Source organism: Tachypleus tridentatus, chromosome 10, assembly GCF_004210375.1.
Source record: "Tachypleus tridentatus isolate NWPU-2018 chromosome 10, ASM421037v1, whole genome shotgun sequence".
Taxonomy (NCBI): Eukaryota; Metazoa; Arthropoda; class Merostomata; order Xiphosura; family Limulidae; genus Tachypleus; species Tachypleus tridentatus.
Genome location: NC_134834.1, coordinates 88,113,621 through 88,131,963, shown reverse-complemented (window position 1 = coordinate 88,131,963; position 18,343 = coordinate 88,113,621). Strand labels below are relative to the sequence as shown.

Below are 18,343 nucleotides of genomic sequence, written 5' to 3'. Positions count from 1 at the left end.
GAAGCATAATTTAATTATTTTCTCCATATTTACCTCACAGGCTATCATACACACATGTCTCATCAAAAAATCACCTATAACACTAACCTCTGTCATGATACAAAGATTATTTAGCATATATATTATGAATTACTTTATTTTGTGAATGGATATTTTATGATTGTCTGCTTTTAACTCTCTTATAATAAACAAAATAAAGAATTAGTGGAAGTTGTGTTTGTAACTCATTGTGAATTAAAATAAAGGATTTAAATCTAAATGTTAAGACATAGTAACATTTAGCATTTCTTTGTAGTAAGTATCCTGACAGAATACCCTGTTCTTGAGTGGACTTATACCATTGCTCTTACATAAATCCAGATTTACCAGGATATACTATATTATATAATATATACACTACATAATCAAAAGTATGTGGACACCAAACCATCACACCCATATGTGTTTGTTGAACATCTCATTCCAAAACAGTGGGCATTAATATAGAGTTGGTCCCCCCATTTGCTGCTATAACAGCCTCCATTCTTCTTGGAAGGCTCTTCATTAGATTTTGGAACATGGCTGTGAGGATTCGCTCCTATTTAGCCACAAGAGCATAAGTGAGGTTGGGCAAGAAGGTCTGGCTCACAATCGGTATTCCAATTAATTTCAAAGGTGTTCAATGGGGTTGAGGTCAGGGTTCTGTGCAGGCCAGTCAAGTTCTTCCACACCAACCTTGGCAAACCATAACTTATAGATCTCACTTTGTGCACGGGAGCATTGTCATGCTGAAACAAAAAAAGGACTTTCCCCAAACTGTTGCCACAAAGTTGGAAGCACACAATTCTCTAGAATGCCATTGTATGCTGTACATTAAGATTTTCCTTCACTGGAACTAAAGAGTCTAGCTCAAATCATGAAAAACAGCCCCATACCATAATTCCTCCTCCACAAAACTTTACAGTTTGCACTATGCATTCAGGAAGGTGATGTTCTCCTGGCATCAGCCAAACCCAGACTCATCCATCAGACTGCCAGACAGTGAAGTGTGATTCCTCACTTCAGAGAATGTGTTTCCACTGCTCCAGAGTCCAATGGCAGTGTGCTTTACCCCACTCTAGCTGATGCTTGGCATTGTGCACAGTGATCTTAGGCTTGTATGCAGCTGCTTGGTCATGGAACCCATTTCATGAAGCTCCTGAGGAACAGTTCTTATGCTGACATTGCTTCCAGAGGCAGTTTGGAACTCGGTAGCAAATGTTGCAACTTTAGACAGACAATTTTTACAAGCTACGTATTTCAGCACTTGGTGGTCCCATTCTACGAGCTTGTGTGGTCTATCACTTTGTGGCTGAGCTGTTGTTGCTCCTAGGTGTTTCCATTTCACAATAACAGCACTAACAGTTGACCGGAGCAGATCTAGCATACTAAAAGTCAATGAGCTCTTCAGTACGACCCATTCTACTTCCAATGTTTGTCTATGGAAATTACATAGCTGCAAGCTTGATTTTATGCACCTGTTAGCAATGGGTGTGGCTGAAATAGTCGAACCTACTAATTAGAAGGGGTGTCCACATACTTTTGGCCATGTAGTGTGTGTGTGTGTGTGTGTGTGTGTGTGTGTATAGTATTTTTGTACTAATTACTTTTATTTTACAGTTCAAATGATTGATGTGTCTAATTAAACTTATTTTTTAAATTAACCATGTATATTAAATTAATCCTCTTGCTATTAAATAATGTCTTTTTGCCCACACCACGTTTTACTTTTTTCAAATAACTATTCATTTTATGTTGGTGGAAATCAAAGACAGAATGGGGGTGTAAGGTAGAGACAGTTAATAAAGTTCGATATTATACCTGACATTTAAATATAAAATGTTGATAATGTACATTTAATTATTATAGGGATGATAAAATAAACCCTGAAGCTTTCTCAAGTACTCTGTAGCTAATTTTCTAAACTAGCACCTTCTTGTCTTTTATATTTCTGAACAGAATCTTGTATCCTCTTCACAATTACTTCTGAAAAGTAAAGGTGTTTACTCACAGTCAAAATGTATTGTAATTCATACCTTTAAAAATTCTAACCCACTGTCATCAATAAATTTTGGGAGTTTGTGGTCCAAGCTATCCTGTAAAAAATAAAGAATATTACATTAATAACAATGTTTATTACTGATCTTATACCAGTAAGTACTATACTGTATTTTAGAAACTCAGCATTATACATAGTGTTGCTATGAACTTTGTTACTATAGCTTATCAGATACATTCATATTTGTTCACAGACATTTTGTACAGCAACAACTTAAATAAAGTACAATAAACAAAAGGTTTATACTTAACACACACCACCTCCAGTTGCACAGCAGTATGTCTTTGGACAACTCTAAAAACTGGGTTTCAATACTTGTGATGAGCAGAGCAGAGATAATCCATTGTGCTTAACCATTTACCAAACACATTAACGATCTCAAATGTGAGAAAAGTAAAATAATTCTTGAAAAATATAAAACCAAATTTTATGTTTGAGAACTGAGAATACCCATGTTATTTGAAAGCATTAATTTCAAATGCCTAGTTTTTGCAATTTTCTCAATACTCTATATGCAACTGTATACAGCTGTACAGTAATACTCCTAAACTGGATTTTTAACATGTTACATATGAGAGGGAGATAGCGATATTGAACAGTTTATTGGCAGGTTGATGTAACATTATATTAACAAGATGTAATTCTTGAATGATACACTAAACACTTTAGTTTTGATGTATGATCCAAAAATTGAGGAAAAATGGTGCCACATCCATGTAACAGATGAGAGGAAAATGTGAATTTTAGAAGATAATAATGGCAGTGTTACTGAAACTATTATTTAGAATTTGATTTTGAAGAATTTATGTAGTCGATTACCCAGATCAAATAACACAAATACAACTGAGGCAGTTGTAAGTGTAAGAATAAAAATCACCCAAAAAGTTTTATATCTCATAATTGGAGTGCTTCAATAGGAATTTAACACTTGTTGTAGCAACAAATATTACTTTATGATGTATGAAAGGTACATGGTAGAAAACAGACTTTTGAGAAAAAAGATATATAAAGTAAAACCTTGAGAACAGAAAGAATCATTTTCTTTCCAAAGAAATAAAATAATCTTTATCTCTTTCAAACATGTTCAATCATCCCCAGTCAGTAACATGTTTTTCAAATGTACACATCTTTTTTTTTTTCCACTCATAATATGAACAAGCTTTGTACTCAGAGGTTTAATTGCAAATTTTGGAAAAATTATTTAACTTTCTTAACCACACTTTCTAGCCTTCCAAATGATTTCAATACACAATCCTAAAAATAATTATCTTTGAACAATCTGATGAACAGTTAGACAAACAGCAAAAATTCAAGTATGTTTTATGAAGTTACACATTCTATGAGCTGTTATAGCTTTTTAAATTTTTGCTGTGCAAGACATGATGTATCTTTATTTTAAAATAAATCATTTTTAATGTAATAGTTAATACTTTAACAAATATGGCAATACAGTGTACAAAGTCCTACACTGAATTATTTCACTGCTACACAGGATTGATGTACTGGTACAAAAATGTACACCTCGAAAATTAATTGAAAAGTTTACAAAAAATACTTTTTTGTTAGAGAAGATAAATTTAATCTCTCAGTGTTATACATACATACATACAAAAAATAAAATATTTTTAATCATTACTAAATCTTTACAAAATATTCATCATATGGTTACTTATTTATGAATAAATTAATAGGTTAGTAGCAATAAGTAATTATAACTCTCTCTTAAACATCAGAAAAGTATACTTATTAACCTACACTCATTATCCAAGTCAAACTTTATTTCTAACTTAAGTAGGTAGCTTGCTGTGATCTAAAGTTAATATTAATTAAAATGATATATGTATATTGATGAATAAAAATAATTATATAAGTAGTTCTAATATTAACTTCTTTTAATCAAACTAAAAAAATATAACTACTTCAGCTCTTTGGATAACAGCATACAGATGAGGCAAGCTTTGATAGGTTGCATTAGCCAAGTGTATTTGATCAAAGTCAACAATAAATAAGACTTGACTTTTCTCTGCATTCTGTAACAAGCAAATAATGTAATCTGCTCTGATCAAAATTTTAATACATTTTGGAACATTAAGGCACCTTTTGGCCTATCAGGGATGTCCTGGATCCCAACTTCCTTCAACAAACAGAAACTGATCACTAAAACCATCTCTAATCCCTCTTATATTCATCAACACTTATCTTGAACTCAAGTGCAGATGTAGTCTTTGCCATTCTAGATGACAATTTGCTACGACAATTTATGAATTAATTGGAGAAATATAATCGGGAAGTGTCTAAGCATTTGTACGTACATATATTAATTTTATTACATTTGCTAAAACTGTCATGAAAATATTTTACTATAGATTTACACTTACCCTGACTTCTGGCTCTGGTATATTGACCCCAGCAAAAAAATTATTAGACCTAAAAATTTGCATGTGTCTTGGAATTAAGTCTCCTGTATAACAAAAAATAAAAGCTTAAATATTAGTCAAACTTATACTCAATATTTGTTCATTACAACCCTACAACAGAGATTATATTTTGATAAACTTTACCTAAAAGCAACAGATCCATGTTATACACTACATTTTGGTTATGAAGCAAAGATACTTAGGGATAAGAAACTTGTCTTTAGATATCAGGATTATCTACAAGAGAGCTTTTGGTAAACTAATCTTATGAATATGTACTGGATATAAATTCAAACAACTGATATTATTTTTATAACTTTGATATTATCTAGAGTTAATGAACTATTATCACTAAAAAACAGCTTTCTTCCAATGATGTATATTGTATGAATGCTTCAAGTTACTATAATGACTTATGAATTATAATGCTGAAATTTTAAAAGAGATATATTTTTGTTGTTTGCAGGGCAAATGTCATGGGTTAGTATTTGATCTACGGGTATCTGTCCAAGGTTGAAAATACCATCAGTTTTGTTAAAAAGTGTTGTACAAATATTTAAGTTTCATGTTTTCTGGATGGTTTTCATTTAGAAAGTTATAATTTTCCTGTAGTGAAAATGTATTTCTAACAGGTACTTACCACCCCATACAAGATTAGCTATTCACACCCAGTGCTGCTCTCTATATGCAAACTTTTTCTTTAAGCATGCCACAAGCTTTCTGTTCCCCCTTATAAGAATCAAATGATTCCAACATGTCTCTCATTCAAATCATCATTTGTCACTTCTCAACTAATAGAAGCACGACATAATCATGTGGTGCAAGTGAATCTCTCTATTTGCCTCCACCAAAGTAACACTTTGAAGTTTGCTACAAGATATAAGCACCAGAGTAAAGTAGAGAGGAAGAGAAGAGTGGGAAATGAAAAGTTATAATTCCAGTATGGCACTTCCTCATTCAGTAAGAGCAAAACTGGTGCAAGGAAATGACAGAAGTAACCCCCAAAACTATTCTAAGAATATCTCTGGAAATGGGGATTCAGATCTGAAGATGTTACAAGGGGAAACACAACACTTCATGAAAAGTGTAGGAGATAAAAGGTGGAAAAACACAGGAGCAGATCCAAGTTGGAGAGAACTTTGGCAGGATAGTGATCACAACTGTGAAATGAACTGTGGAACTCAATACCACAGAGCATAAAAGTGGTTAAATCAATGGGTGTGCTGATAGGTGTAGTGGCTAGGATGCAACAAACCATACTCAGTAAGTCGACTAGATCCAAAAACCCATGCTGTTGGGAACCAACATCCACATTGGGGCAGAATGAGAATCATGCCATCTTAACCTCAAGCCCATGAAACTGGGTTGAATCTATTACCATTCCAACTCCTGAGTAAAATACATGTAATATATTTAATCTATCAATCTGGGAACCTGAAATCTGGTATTGAAAGGATGTCTGTATAATAGAAATCAACTCCCCGACAGCAAAACTGACCAGAATCATCTGAAAAACAATAACTTCCTTGGCACAAGATACAACTGGAGATAGCAAAAAGGACAGAACCAGAACAATCCCCTCTTACTTCCACTGTGACTCATAATACAGAAGGAGTATGATAAAGGAAAGGATATAGACAGCCATAAACATATGCAAGGACTTATATTTACTCTAAATCCAAAACACAGAGATGGGGTACCTACATCGTGATGGGATATTATGAGGGCTCTCAATTAGAGGGATGAACTGCAAACTGATGTCTCACTCATTTGTGATTGTATCAGGTTATCCCATAAGTTAATACAGAAAGTGCATCATCATTTTTGTTGTTGTAGAAGGCTTTAATGACTAAAATATGTAGTAGGACATGCATAAAAATGTTCAGACAAGTAAAAGAAACTAATCAACTCCAGTTTTTCAGATCATTAATCAAATAAATCCTTATTAGATATATAATGCTCTACAAGTTTAAAAAGGCAATAGTGCAGCAGAAACTACACAAAACATTCAAGGTGTTTAGGGTGCAGAGTCTCTCAATAAACGAAAATGTTGAAGGTGGTTTCAGAAGTTCAGATCAGGTGACTACAGCTTAAGTTAAGTGATGTGCCATGTTCAGGTCATCCTGTTGAGTTTAATGATGACTTGCTGCTGCCTGCACTTGATGAAGATTGTGCTGTAACAGTTGAAGAACTAGCACAGAAGCTTAATTCAACCCATTCAACAGTTCACTGTCATCTGCAACAGCTTGGAAAGGTGTCAAAACTTAGAAAATGGTGCCCCCATGATTAGACACAAGCCAACCTTAGAGCAAGAGTGGACATTTGCACTTTTCTGTACTCTTGTGAATGTAATTCACCTATTTTGGACAGGATAGTGACTTGAGATGAAAAACAAATATATTATAAAAATGTTAAGTGCTGCTTAGTGCAGTTAAACTGGCTAAAGTACAGCCCAAAATGGACCTCCACTCTAGGAAGTATTGTTAAGCATTTGGTGGAATATTGTTGGTGTGATCCACTTTGAGTTGCTGCCACTCAATGTAACAATTACATAATACTTGTATTGTCAACAGTTAAAGCACTTGAATGTTGCACTGAAAGGAAAGAGGCCTGCTTCAATCAATCTTAAAGGTGTTGTGTTACATCAAGATAATGCACGGCCCTATACACCATGGATCATATCTGCAAAGATTGAAGAGCAAGACTGAGAAAACTTCCACATCCTTTTATTCTCCAGACCTTGCCCCATCTGATTATTATCTATTTCAAAGTTTGCAGAACTATTTTGATAGAAAAAAACTTGGAACACATGTAAATATCAAAACTACCCTCTCTACATTCTTTTCTTTCAAACCCCAAGAATTTTATAGAAGTGGCATTCAGAAGCTCGTGAATCATTGGCAGGAAGTAAATAACAGTAATGGGACATACGTTATTGATTAAATAACATTAAAAGCATTTGAATTCCTTTCTCTTTTTCTGAACCTAAAATCGGATATTACTTAAGGGATGACCTGATATAACATCTATTGAAGGATATCATGTCATCCACGTTCACAAAACACCACCATCTTACTCTGCACTGAATGTTTATAGAAATATTTGTGTGAAACATATTCAGGATGGTGCCTTCATGGTTGGCCACCCCCAGCAGCTTGGAACAGAAAAGTAGTAAGGACTCTCATACTCCGCCTGACGAAAAAGGGAGAAGAGTGTTAAAAAGTCCAGAAGAATGTCATCACTTGTGACAGAGCAGACCATACCAATTTATTCAATATAAAGGAATGATAGGGATGGATAGCTATCCCCTTCTGCTTTACCCAGGTGTAGTCCATAGGTGCTATAGCCTGCAACAGTCTACGAGGTTATTCATTACAAGCAATTTTGTCAAGCATCTCATCTCAATGGCGAGCATTGCAAAGCCATGGATGTTAAAACATGAGTCAACATGGTTGTACAGTATTCATTTCTAATTGAAGAATAACTCATTAGACACCACTTAACACAGAGCAAGACCCATAAAAAGAAGAAACCATGATATGGTGAAATAATGGAGAGAATGTACTATGTGCAGTTCACATGCCAAATTGTAGAATTTCCTCTAATGACCAACAAAGATGAGAAGCAAAGTAAAAGTTAACATGTCAAAGCTAATGTGAAGACACCCTGAACCTATTCCAGTGGGAAAGAGACAAAGAGGAATAAGCCAACTGAATTGAATGTCAAACCCAATTGGCAAGGGTAGAATGGGAAAGATTACAAACAGAAGATGACTGCCAAGGGATAATGAGTTATGAATGGGTACCACAGAAGTAAGCATGCAGGTAATGTAAACCAAAGGATACAGACTGGACACAGAAGTATATCCACATCAGGACAAGAGAAGAGATAAGAAATAGAATGAAGGGAAATATGCATAAAAAGAGGAATTACCCTCACTAGCTACTGGATTTCTGGGAAGAAGGAATGATCAAATAAAGAAAATATGTAGGGTGATAAAGTGCATTTTAAATGTCAATGGCAAAGAAATCAGACCTATGATGTGCACAGGCTAAGTTTGTTTGTTTGTTTTTAATTTTGCGCAAAGCCACAAGAGGGCTATCTGCACTATCAGGTCCCTAATTTAGTAATATAAGACTAGTGACAAGGCAGCTCGTCATCACTACCAGCTGCCAATTCTTGGGCTACTCTTTTACTAACGAATAGAGGGACCGATAATGCCTCCATGGCTGAAAGGGCCAGCATGTTTAGTGTGAGAGGGATTCAAACCCACAATCTTCAGATTACGAGTCAAGTGTCCTAACAAATGGCTATAATAAGCCTCACAAACTAAGAGGAGAAGGTAATATGCTTTAAGGAAAAGGTGAAACATAATAAAGACAGAGGATCAGTGTTAAGAAAAATGAAAGTTATGTGACAAGGCAGCCTGATAACCCAAGAGCGAGGAGACCAAAGACCCTTGGTTGAAAGGACATGTGAGAAACTCAGCCACAAGAGCCACAGAATATCAGTCAATTGGGAATCCTCAAGTTGCAGATCAACTAAGGAACACCTTCCATTTGCACTGATACACCTTCACTGAAGAAGAACACATGAAACAAGCCAAAATAAATGCTGCACAATAGAAGAAACCTGACTGGATAAAACCTAGTGGGAAGAAGGCAATACATGGCTGGATGTAGAACCAGTGACTGAAGTTGACAAAGAAGGGAGACAGACAAGGGAAACGTTGCAGTTGTTGTAATCATGGAAAACATGATTAAGCTGACAAATAGAGAGTGATCTGATGGACTCAACAAAAAGTAGCATGGAAGAGAGAGACCATCTGATGAAGTAATTAGATAGAAGGATAAACATAAAGAAATCTGTGGAACAAATTCTGGCTAAAAATATTGGCAGCTAGAGCCCAAGGATGAGGTACCATGAACGAAAAGAGGAGTAATTTGTGATTAAGGGCTACAACCAATGCACCTAAATGGGAAATCCCACAAAGAGGAAAGCCTCCAGAATATGAGAGGGCTTAAAGACCACTGCATTGATCCAAAAGAAGCCTGTCATCCATATAATGGTAGAATTGCAGCCCCAGAGCATGAAGTGATGAACAAAATCTCTTACCACCTAAAAGAAAGTGTATGGTGCAGAAACAAGCCCAAAGAGCAGGGCACAAAATTGGCAAGCCACACCATAATGAATGAATTAAAGATGCAGATGAGACTGTGTTGAGATAGGGATGTGTAGATAAGCATTAGCAACACCCATCTTGGTCATCCACAAGCCTGAAGAAAATAACCACGATAGGGTGAGAAATAACTCTATGGTAAAATGGGCAGTCAAACAAATCAATCAACTTTGAAGAAATTAAAGACAGGCCTTATTTTTGTTAGAACCACAACAGAGTCTGCAATTGAAACCTATGGAATTAAGTAGAACATGTAGATTTGATTGCCTTTTGGGATAGTAGGTCAAGTACCACCTCAAAACGATGCTGGCAGCAGGAAGAAAATGGGTATAGGAGCTATGGGAGGTAGGAAAAGAAGCAGGATCATGAATCCTTTCAGTAAGATGTGAACACTCCATAATCCTTTATGAAAGGTACCACTGATGAAAAAAATTAGCAAGTCAAGCTCTTACAGGATCAAAACCATCTGAGAAATTATTTATACTGTTGGCAATATGATGTAAGTCTGAAGAAAACAATGAAACAAGACACCCTAAGAATGAGGTACAGGTTAGGGTTGGGAAAGAAAAGGATGAGAAACTGGAACAGGTACCATATTAGGCTCAAAATAAGACAAACAGGCAACAAGATTGAAAAGGGTGGACTGTTGCTGTACTGATACATCATCTTACAACTTCAAAGACTCAGGGATTGTGTCAAATATGTAAAAATGGGGCCATAAACAAGTCCTGAAGATGTTGATAAGCATATGCAAGTTATAGTCGCATCTTGACCTAGAAGCCAAAGATGACAAACAAGCCAACGTGGAGGAAAGAAGAGAGGGGATATCACCAGAGAGAACCTCAGGATTTTGGTGGAGAGTATTAGAGAGGAGATGGATAGTAGAGTGATACTGTAAAAAAGCTGTGAGGCTAAAACAAAGGCAGCAAAAGTGGACATGAGTCAGAGTTGCAGGAGATTTGAGGAATGACCACAAACAGGTAAAATATAACCTTATAATTATTGGTCTATAAAAAGGCAGTGTACATAATGGCATGCAAGAGCAAACTGATTCAAAGCCCATGGGAGCAAGGCATGCTAATTGTGAGGCAAATTGATCAGCACCTATCTGAAATATCTGGGGAGGTGAGGAAACCAAATAGAGATGTGGTCAGTTAGTAAGGAGGAACATGGTTCATAGGAAATAGGGGCAAAAATAAAATATATCTGGAAACAATATCCAAAAAGAGTGTAGTAGGCCTAACTGGATCCTCAGGAGGAGCATGAAAAGGCATGGGCAATGGAAATAAGTGATCTAGCTCCTCATGAGGTAGAACAGGTTCAGCATATATGGAAAGAAGTGGGGCAAGATCTCTCAGAGAAGTTGACCCAAGTAATGTTCAATCTCCTTGAAAATAAAAGCTGATAAATCTCCCACCAGGCTGCCTGCACATGAGGCCTATGCTATAGCACAAGTTTCAAGTATAACTCTTGAAGCAGTAACACAAACTTTGGAATTTATAATCAAGAAAAGTCAACCAAAAATCGAAATTGTAAATAATAATGTAAGTGTAATAAACTAGGATTATGTTAAAGTGAAGGAACAGTCTGAATAGACTTGGAACTAATTTAAATGAAAAACACTTCACGAGCATACTGAAGCCGAGCATAAAATTTGAAACAAATAAATAATAAACAAACAAACTTATAATAATAATAATATCTTTCATAACAGCTTTCACACTTTTTTGTTTCTATAATACTACACACTAACTGTCAGGTCGATTTTTAGACTCTCTCGGTATATAGCTAGATTTGTTCAGAAGTTAATATTAATTATACAGAGAACTAACACAAAAATATTCACATTTTATTGGAAAGTTGAAAATGTGATCATGTTTTCATTAAAAGTAAAAGTAGACACATAATTACAGTAACTGTACTGATAGAAATTGGTTATTTCTACCTAAGGTCTTTCTGATCAGGTAAAGTTGGTCCACATCTGATTTCCCAGGCCACAAGGCCTCTCCTCTCATTAGTTCTGCTGTAACACAACCAATGGCCCACACATCTACAGCTGGTCCATACTGTGTATCTCCTACTAACAATTCAGGAGCTCGATACCACCGAGTAGCCACATAATCAGTGTAGTTTTCACCTGGGCCTAAAAACAAATTTTCTATCTGACCTTTATATGTAAAAAAGGCAAAACTAATAATACATAAGAAAATAAACATCCAATAAAAATAAGCTTCCAATTAAGCACATAATAAAAGTGAAGTATATTCAAATAACAAACATTAATATGTCATTATTCATTCTCTAACAAGGTTAGATATGTACACTATAAAAATAGTCAGCATTTGTTACTTTTTTAAATGAAGGATTATTAAAAATGTTTGTAAGCCTGCCACATTTTGAAGAAGCTTCAATGAATTATACTTTACTTTTTAAACTGAATCACTTTACAGGCAGAAACTAAACAAAATGCTCTGAAAAGCTTTAATCTTCAATAATGATGTTTCATATACCTTATGATGAAATATTTCTTTATAAGTTTAACTTACAAGAACTACTGTCACACTTGATATATATATCAAATAATGTAATAATTTTAAACAATTCATAATAATTCTTACTTAATGTCCTAGCAAAGCCAAAATCACACAGCTTCACCACACCCTCTTTGGTTAAAAGAATATTTTCAGGTTTAACATCACGATGTATGCACTGAAATAGTGAAAAAATAGTGTAAAAAGTGTAGGCTCAGAGTATATACACATATTACACTAGTAAAAACAACTTGTGGACCCTATTTCAACATTCACCCTTTCTCTCTCTCTTACTACTTAGCAATTATGGAAAATGGTGCAAAACATATCATACATAATTCACCAAAAATATTTTTAACAACACTTTTGAATACTTTAAAAAAACCTTTTGAATTTAATTATGCAGCTTTTATAAACATGAGTACTTCAGACTTGAGATTATGGACCTAAATATATTTGTATATTCAACTATCACACAAACTTTGATGACAGTAATAACTGTAAATATCTAACAATACTGTTGTTAATCCAGGTGTCCGCACTCAAGCTTTGTGTCTCTGTGTGTTTTCTAATAGCAAAGCCACATCGGGCTATCTGCAAAGTCCACCGAGGGGAATTGAACCCCTGATTTTAGCATTGTAAATCCATAGACTTACCACTGTACCAGTGGGGGACACACTCAAGCCTTAAAAACCACTACATTATACACTTTTTGTCATTTTTTTTTACAGATGTTATTTATTTTGTATTATTATTTCATAATCAGAACTATAAATTTCTTGTTAATTAATATTAAATTTTGTTTGAAAATTTGTCAATGTAGATTAAAATTCAGCAAAATCAGAGTCCATGTTGTATGAACAGTAATGTTTCAGGTCAACTCTTGTTCGCTGTTTTTCATATCTATGTAATTCTGCTTGTTTTGCTGCAATTTCAAATTTAAAAATACCTTTCAACTTATACTTTGAATAGGGTACAAAGATTTTCTTATATACAACTTTGAATAATGGTAGAAGTTGGTCAGCTTGCAGTTTAAAGAACATTTTAAGTCGATCATAATATCTTATTAATAGAAGGCACAATGTTCTTAATATGGCTTGGTCACACTTACGTTGTGTTGATGGCAGAAGTTCACAGCTTGTAATGTCTGCCATATCAAATGCTTAGTTAGTTGATCTGGAACTCTGGTAAAAGAATGTTAACATTACAAATTTACAATAGTACAATTAGATCTTAGTATTCATATTTATAAAGTCTTCTGTCTGAGGAGATTTGTTTTGTGCAATAAATACCATGTCCAAAACATATCACACTTACATTTTGAACAATGAACCTTAGTTATCTAATTCTGTGTATATATACTATGTTTGTATCAGTTTATGGTAAAATGAAAACTACTGTCTACAGTTAACAGTGCCACCTACTAAGCATACTAAGGAGCCATTCACAATTCATGCAAATTTACCAAATGGTGCAAAGGAGAAGGATAAAACCTTGTGCATTCTTTTCAAAAAGACATCAAAAGAACATATTTACTATCAATAAATAGCTTGCAGAAATACTGACCAGCAACAACTTTGTCAAATTATATGACTGAGACGTTTTCTGTTTCCAAATATCCTACATGTAATTACAAATGTCTAATAATACCTTTTTAAACAACTTTGCCACTTTATGCATGTGTATACTTTCAGAGTAAGTTGGTCACAGAAAATGTTTTGTACACTAATAAAAATGGTAAAAATTATAAATGACCCCTTAGCAATACTATTCATCTGCTGATATCCTTATATATATATACACACCCTCTTTAAATAGAACTAATTCACTAAAATAAAGACCAGCAATCATAATGATAGTGGGATATTTTTATGTTCATTTAATCAGTTGGTTTTACTATCAATAAATACTATTATTTTAGAATATATTGATGAACTTCAAATGCTAGGAAATACAACTTCAAAAGTCACTACTTATCATTAATGTTTCTCAAATATTTGTTACATGAAACATTCATTATAACATATTTATATATTTTTATGCATGATTTATAACATACACAACTTTCTGATAGAAATGTATCTCATATTTAATTAAATAACAATCTCATTATTCATATAGAAATATATGTACAAATGATTCGAAAGAGAGAAAAACATATTATTTATTTCAATATTTTCATATCTAAAGTTGATTTTACACATTCAATCATTAAAACGTACACACACAAAACAGATCATGGGTATGTTAACCGTTTCCTTATAGAATAAAAAACAACAACATATAGGCCAACATCATAAGACCCAGTAGAAACACATTTAAAACGTATTGACCCAACATACTTATTTTGCTGAATTAAATCCTTATTGAAAACTTCTAAATATATGATTTCATGTAGAGTTAGAACCTACTAAAATATCTTGCTGGAGAGTCTTTTCACATAAGCTTTTAGTAACTAGAATTTCAGTTACTTCCGATTGTATGTTGTTTGCAACATTTTTGACACTGATCATATCAAAACTATTAAATCTGGCTTTCACATCCTAACCAAAAAATTAAGTTAGACGTAATAATGAATACTTAGAGCTCAATGTTGACTAGAAGACCTTGAAAAGTAATACAAGTACAAACCCTCTTGGATTTTTCTCCAAAATATCCAAGACAGTGTGATCACAATATTCAAACACCATATGCAGTTTTCTTTTACCCCGAAACACTTCAATCAAGTTCACCAGGTTAGGATGTTTCAGGTGCTATGTAAGGTGATATAAATACAAACATTCTGTAACAACTGAGGTAAAAATCAACATCAAGATCCTAACCATTAACCCTTATAGTTACTTCACTTTTATAACAAATACAGTTGTGTATGCAAATATTGGGTTCTTGACATTATGCTTTTTTCAGAACATTATTAATATAGCTGTATCTTTGGTTGTATTATTAATAAATTCTACAAGTGTAAAAAAAACAACTTAAAAACATAATTTGGTTTTCCTTAATCTTAGAAATTTTCAAAATAAATAAAATTAGAGTTTTAACAAATACTACCTGTATTTAGATTAAACATATTTATACTCTGTATTCAAGTAATATGACTTAATTATTTAAAAATCAACTTAAATTTCTTCTGCTACAAAACAACTCAATTTTTTTTTCACTCCAAAAATACAAGCTAAGATATAGTGAACCCTAACTGTGTTTCTTTTTCTTTTTTATACATGTATGTGGGTGTGAATGCTGACAGAAATATTGTCCCTAATATTGTTTTAAGATTTAAAGAAAGAAGTACAGTCACTGCATACCAAGTGTGGTCCTTCTGTATCATCACATACCTCTAAAGTAATGGAATAGCTTTTACTGAATGTTTTACTACACCTCATATGTTAACTTAATTAATGTATGACTAAGTTTCTAAATTAATTTTCAAAATAATTGTTCAAATTCATTTGTAGCTCAAAAAACTAAATTAAGTAAAATGAAGAAAAAACACCTTCAGCATTCGTATTTCTCGTAATGCAATTTTTTTAATCAGTGGGTCATCCTCTGTTTCCACATATTTTTTGACAGCTAGAAGTTGTCCAGTTTCACGATTGCGACATTTAAATACAACACCATATGATCCTTCACCAATCTTTGTAATTTTTTCATATTTTTCCATCACTGAACTGCAATGATTTCTATGCTTTCTGTAAAATAATGTGTAAAATTAAAACAGTAATAATATCAAACACACACACAATCTATAATATTAAATTTAAATAACTTTTAATGAGTGTTCAATAGTAAAGAAAATAATAATACCTGGTTAATTATTCATGAAAATTCATCATAAGACATTATGCAAAACATTTTGCACTCTTTTTTATTTTTTTAATGACAATAAACATGTATAGTTTAAAAGACTTCCAAGCAATACATCAGGAGAGTGAGAGCTCAAAACATTATTGGTGCTCATATAGGGGCCAAAATTTTAAAATTTCATGTAAACCGATGATCCAATTTTGAGAAAACATCAAACTTATTTCAACATTTTAAGCAGATTGGTTCAGTCTGCGTTAGAGCCTCCCAAACCTTGCGTTACTCCATTTTGAGACCCCTTCCCTACTCTTTAAAAAACTGTTTTATTCGTTAATATTCTACAGAAGATGAAAGCTGGCATGAAAATTTTCAAATAATTTTGCAAAAAACTACGTGCAAAGCATACATACATAGTGCAACTGAAAATAAACAAAGGCCTATACTTACCTATATACTAAGGATTTAATCATTAAGCAAAACAGTGCTCTCTACGATACGATAAAACACTTCATACATCAATGATAAATGTATTATTATACTTTGAATTAAGTTTAAGTAACAAACATTGCAATCAAATATTGTTAAATTTAAAATTTTTGCAAATTATTTCTACTTGAAGATATTTTAGCAACAGATCTCTAAAAAAAATTTGATCTACTGACAATCTTAAGACATCTTGCGTATATCCCAGCGTCAACTTATCTGATAAAAAAATCTAGCAACGTATCAACACGAGTTGTACCATTTTCTACCACCGTTACAACAATGTTTGCATTTGACAGTTGCCATAGCAATAAAAATACAAAAGTACGTCACGGTACAACAGAAAACATAACAACTGCAAGCACGTGGCTAAAATATTTTTTGTGTTTTTAATGTATTAAAATCTAAAAGCAAAGCTTAAAAGATATGTCAATTCTGATTGAAAATACTTAAAACTTTCAACCAAAAGAAAAGCCTGGGTTTTATAATAAACTGTTTCAGTTGTAATAATTTAAATTATTATTTTTAGTTTATTTGATTCGGCTGTCCGCGCTCTTTTCATCGTCGGTTTATCGATTTTCGGATTTTAGCGTTGTAGGCTCGGAGTAATTCTTCAAACGAGGAGAACAAGTAGCGCATCTTTTGTTAAATGATTTCTTAAAGTCAGTAAACTTCTTTCTGCGCTCAAAGTAATGTTCTTTGGTAAGTTGATTTTCAGTTATAACAATAAACATCCCTCTATGAGTCAACTGTAAGTTCGTTTGTTGTTAAGCGCAAAGCTCTACAATCGGCATGTGTATTTTGTCCACCACGGATAGTAGAAACCCGGTTTTCTTCTGAGCTACTAGGAGAAGGGTGACGGTGGGAGGAGCAACAATTATATGTATTTACAAAGCAATTATTTCAGGTTCTATTCCCCCTGTTGTGTTTATTTATTTGTTTGTTTTGAATTTCGCGCAAAGCTACACTATGGCTATCTGCGCTAGCCGTCCTTAATTTAGTAGTGTAAAACTAGAGGGAAGGCAGCTAGTCATCACCACTCACCGTCAACTTTCGGGTTACTGTTTTGCCAACGAATAGTGGGATTGATCGTCACGTTATAACGTCCTCACGGCTGAAAGGGCGAGTATATGTGGTGTGACGGGGATTCAAACTCGCAACCCTCGGATTACGAGTCGAGTGCCTTAACCACCTGGCTATGCCAAGCCTCCCTCTGTTGTGAACAGAGCGCATAGGAACTGAGTAGAATGGAGTAGCTATTTCACTAAATAGCTTATGAGTCGCTGTTTGTAAGCCCCCAGTGTATATATGTATACACACACACACACACATAACAGATTAGGTAGTATGTATTTACGTGCTAATATTTCCAGAGTTTAATACAGGAATTCACAACACGATTACAAGGCATCAAGTGTAATCGTAATATGTAAGCAACATCATGCTAAATTGCTAAAGATCGAATATAGAATTTTAGATCTCAAATTCTCAGTTGTAGAACATTGTAACATATTAGCTATAATATGACTAAGCTAAAAACCACTGTCAAACAACCTTAATTCATATGTGTGACACTCATATATTTGATGAGTCACAAGTGATTAGAGATACACATTACTGGTTATTTATCCTAGATTCGTGAATAAAGCTTTGGTATAGATAGCTTTATGTCATTTTATTTCATTAGATTTCACTTAAGTGTATAGAATACGGCCATTATGAACAACAAGTACAGCCACACACCAATGTCACATTCTTAAAATTAAAATGTTCACAACTTTAACCATTTCTATGAAAGAGCTACCTCCAGGGGATCTTTGATGTGTGGAGCCTTTTGGGGGAGATATGATGCATT

At 33.8% G+C, this 18,343-nt stretch overlaps 1 protein-coding gene across 1 annotated transcript in view; it reads right to left on the bottom strand.

Moving 5' to 3' along the window:
* The window catches only part of LOC143229823 (cyclin-dependent kinase-like 4), a 33,355-nt gene extending 16,595 nt beyond the window's left edge, over nucleotides 1-16,760 (bottom strand). The window contains exons 1-8 of the mRNA XM_076462630.1: nucleotides 16,453-16,760; nucleotides 15,698-15,893; nucleotides 14,836-14,957; nucleotides 13,316-13,388; nucleotides 12,292-12,382; nucleotides 11,619-11,816; nucleotides 4,456-4,538; nucleotides 2,055-2,114 (exon numbers count right to left, since the gene is read on the bottom strand). Of these exons, the coding sequence (XP_076318745.1) occupies nucleotides 2,055-2,114; nucleotides 4,456-4,538; nucleotides 11,619-11,816; nucleotides 12,292-12,382; nucleotides 13,316-13,388; nucleotides 14,836-14,957; nucleotides 15,698-15,893; nucleotides 16,453-16,475 (846 nt within the window). The 5' untranslated portion in view covers nucleotides 16,476-16,760. The remainder of the gene's footprint in view (nucleotides 1-2,054; nucleotides 2,115-4,455; nucleotides 4,539-11,618; nucleotides 11,817-12,291; nucleotides 12,383-13,315; nucleotides 13,389-14,835; nucleotides 14,958-15,697; nucleotides 15,894-16,452) is intronic.
* Nucleotides 16,761-18,343: the final 1,583 nt, after the last annotated feature.